The sequence below is a fragment of the Phanerochaete carnosa genome (assembly GCF_000300595.1).
Source record: "Phanerochaete carnosa HHB-10118-sp unplaced genomic scaffold PHACAscaffold_3, whole genome shotgun sequence".
Lineage (NCBI taxonomy): Eukaryota > Fungi > Basidiomycota > Agaricomycetes > Polyporales > Phanerochaetaceae > Phanerochaete > Phanerochaete carnosa.
The window spans coordinates 199,180-201,525 of record NW_006767630.1 but is presented as its reverse complement, the minus strand read 5'-3'; the positions used below and the strand labels follow the sequence as shown (position 1 = coordinate 201,525).

Below are 2,346 nucleotides of genomic sequence, written 5' to 3'. Positions count from 1 at the left end.
ATCGTTGCCTCGTTGCAAAGTATTTGCATGCGGACCAACAGCTCGGCCGCCATAACACTCGGATATAATCGCAAGGTATTAACACCCAGGGCTCCCGCGGTATGATTACAGACACATTATTTCGCCCTGGCCCTGCAGTACCGAGGACTGCTTCGGACAGCCCCAGACGCATCGTGGATGGCGCAGCCGGCAATCAACGATGGCTGTCATCCAATGACGGCTTGGATGTGAACTGGCGGTGCGACAAGGTACGACGCGATAATATTCGGCCGAATTCTCGATCTCCCAGCGGCCAATGTCAACACGAGGCAATGGCACGTGCACCGTACAAGGTTTCCGCATCGAGGTGCGAGTAGACCATCCCCATCCGCCCCGTATCCAGTCCGACATCCATCTTATTGAGCCATCACCACCTCTTTCTCATTCTACCTAGACACCAGTCTTCGTCGATGCCACCGTGCATTGAATTGTGTATCCGAATGTCATCCTCACCAAGCTGAAAGCGGGCGGAGGATCCAGGTGCCAAGGTACGCATACACGTCTAAGCCGGATCTCATTTCGACGGCTCACCTTTGCATCTCTCCGCTCCAGGACACGTCAGGTCTCTCCTGCTGGGCCGGAATCGAGGACACTGTGGCGAAGGATGATAAGGGAAAGATGGATAGGTATTCTGACGATCTCGATACCCTCCTCGTCGTTGAACGTTCCCCATTTGTGAAGTTCGCATGCTTGGTCTACTTGACACTCGCCAAGGCTGGTCTATTCTCCGCCATCCTCTCTGCATTTGTCGTCCGGACCTATCAGATGCTCCAGCCATCAAGCGCCGACCTTACGAACCAACTGCTTACGACGAATAATCAGATGCTCGCTCAAAATACTCAGATACTCGCTCAAAATAACCAGATTTTTAATCAGATCCTTGCCCAAGGATTTTCTACCACCCTCGCCGTATCCACATTTTCCCCTCCTCAGTTGCTATCCCCCACCGGTCCGCCGCCGTTCCAGCCCTCGACCCCTGCACGATGGATCAACACGCCGTTCTTTATCAGCCTCGTGCTCAGTCTCGCTGCGGCTCTGCTTGGAATCCTGGTCAAGCAGTGGGTGCGCGAGTACATGTGGTGGAACTCACCTCTCGCAACGCCGCGAGAGAACATCATGGTGCGCCAGTTCCGGTTCGAGGCGTGGGAGGCCTGGAACGTCACGGCGGTCGTCTTGACGGTGCCACCGCTGCTCGAGGTCGCAATGATCCTCTTCCTCATTGGCATGCTCATCCTTCTGTGGACCTTGGACGATATCGTCGCGATCTGTCTGACGGCTCTGACGGCGATGTTTCTGTTGATGGTTGCTGCCTTCACTGTCCTCCCCGTGTTCTCACATCGGTGCCCATACAAGTCTCCGACGGCACGGGCGGCCACGGCGGCCTTTGGATTTATGTCGCATTTGGTGCCCTTCTGTCTGAGCTGTGCAGAGTTTATGCTGCTCTACTACACTGTCGAGGGCGCTTATTCATTTGGAGTAAGCCATGCAAGTGTTTAGCTCATTATCCGCAGTCTAATGCTCTCTGTCAGAACTCCGATACGGGAATCCGCAATCTGCCGGGATGTTTCACGCGCCCCGCAACCTTGCTCATATATTCTTACTCAGCGAATTTGACCGGCTAGATGAACAGCGAGAACGTGTCGAATGGAAACGAATACCACACAGCTGGCGCGACGTCGACCTCAGCAGCCGCAGAACCATGTTGCCGCGCTTTGGGTCCCAGCAGCTCAAGTATGAGACCTTGCATACTGCAGCAGAGCGGACCCTTTCGGCCGAGACTTCACACGGCTCGAAGCGAAAGGTTATTGTAGACGAGCTGTCCGTCGAGGTCAAAGAGACCGTCCTGCTCCTGCGAGTAGTGATGTGCGGGCCGGGCCTCAAAGCCCGCGAGCCCGCCAAGCCCGGCCCAAAAAGCCTGACCCGAGCCAAGCCTGGCAGCGGGCTCAAGGCCGGGCTCGGAGCATAGTCAAGCCCAAGCCCGGCCCGGAAGCCCAGGCTTGGGTGTACCGGCTCTGTTACTGTTCCCTGAGTTCAGGATAAGGTGGGAGAGATCTAAGATGTACATACCAGACATAATATTGATATTTTAGACTCGACGGTTCCCGCCGAGCACGATTGTGCATCACCGTTTGGTGCCTGCCGTAGGCGCGCGCTCGTGGGCTTCGCTGCGACTCGACTTATTCCCCGAGTGTACATCTTCTGGAGGCTGAATTCAGTGAGTACACGCAGTAATAATCTACTACATCCAAATATACTCCCTTTTCATAGCACCATAATATTCATTGTATTGTGAGCAAGCCCGGGCTT

The 2,346-nt window shown here is 55.0% G+C and overlaps 1 protein-coding gene across 1 annotated transcript; it reads left to right on the top strand.

The window, feature by feature from the left end:
- Positions 1-295: 295 nt before the first annotated feature.
- Positions 296-2,005, top strand: PHACADRAFT_206370 (uncharacterized protein; the record flags this gene model as incomplete). The annotated part of the gene is made up of 5 exons (XM_007392752.1): positions 296-346; positions 504-527; positions 592-1,515; positions 1,569-1,602; positions 1,662-2,005. The coding sequence occupies 5 exons, from the start codon at positions 296-298 to the stop codon at positions 2,003-2,005; spliced, it is 1,377 nt and encodes a 458-aa protein (XP_007392814.1).
- Positions 2,006-2,346: the final 341 nt, after the last annotated feature.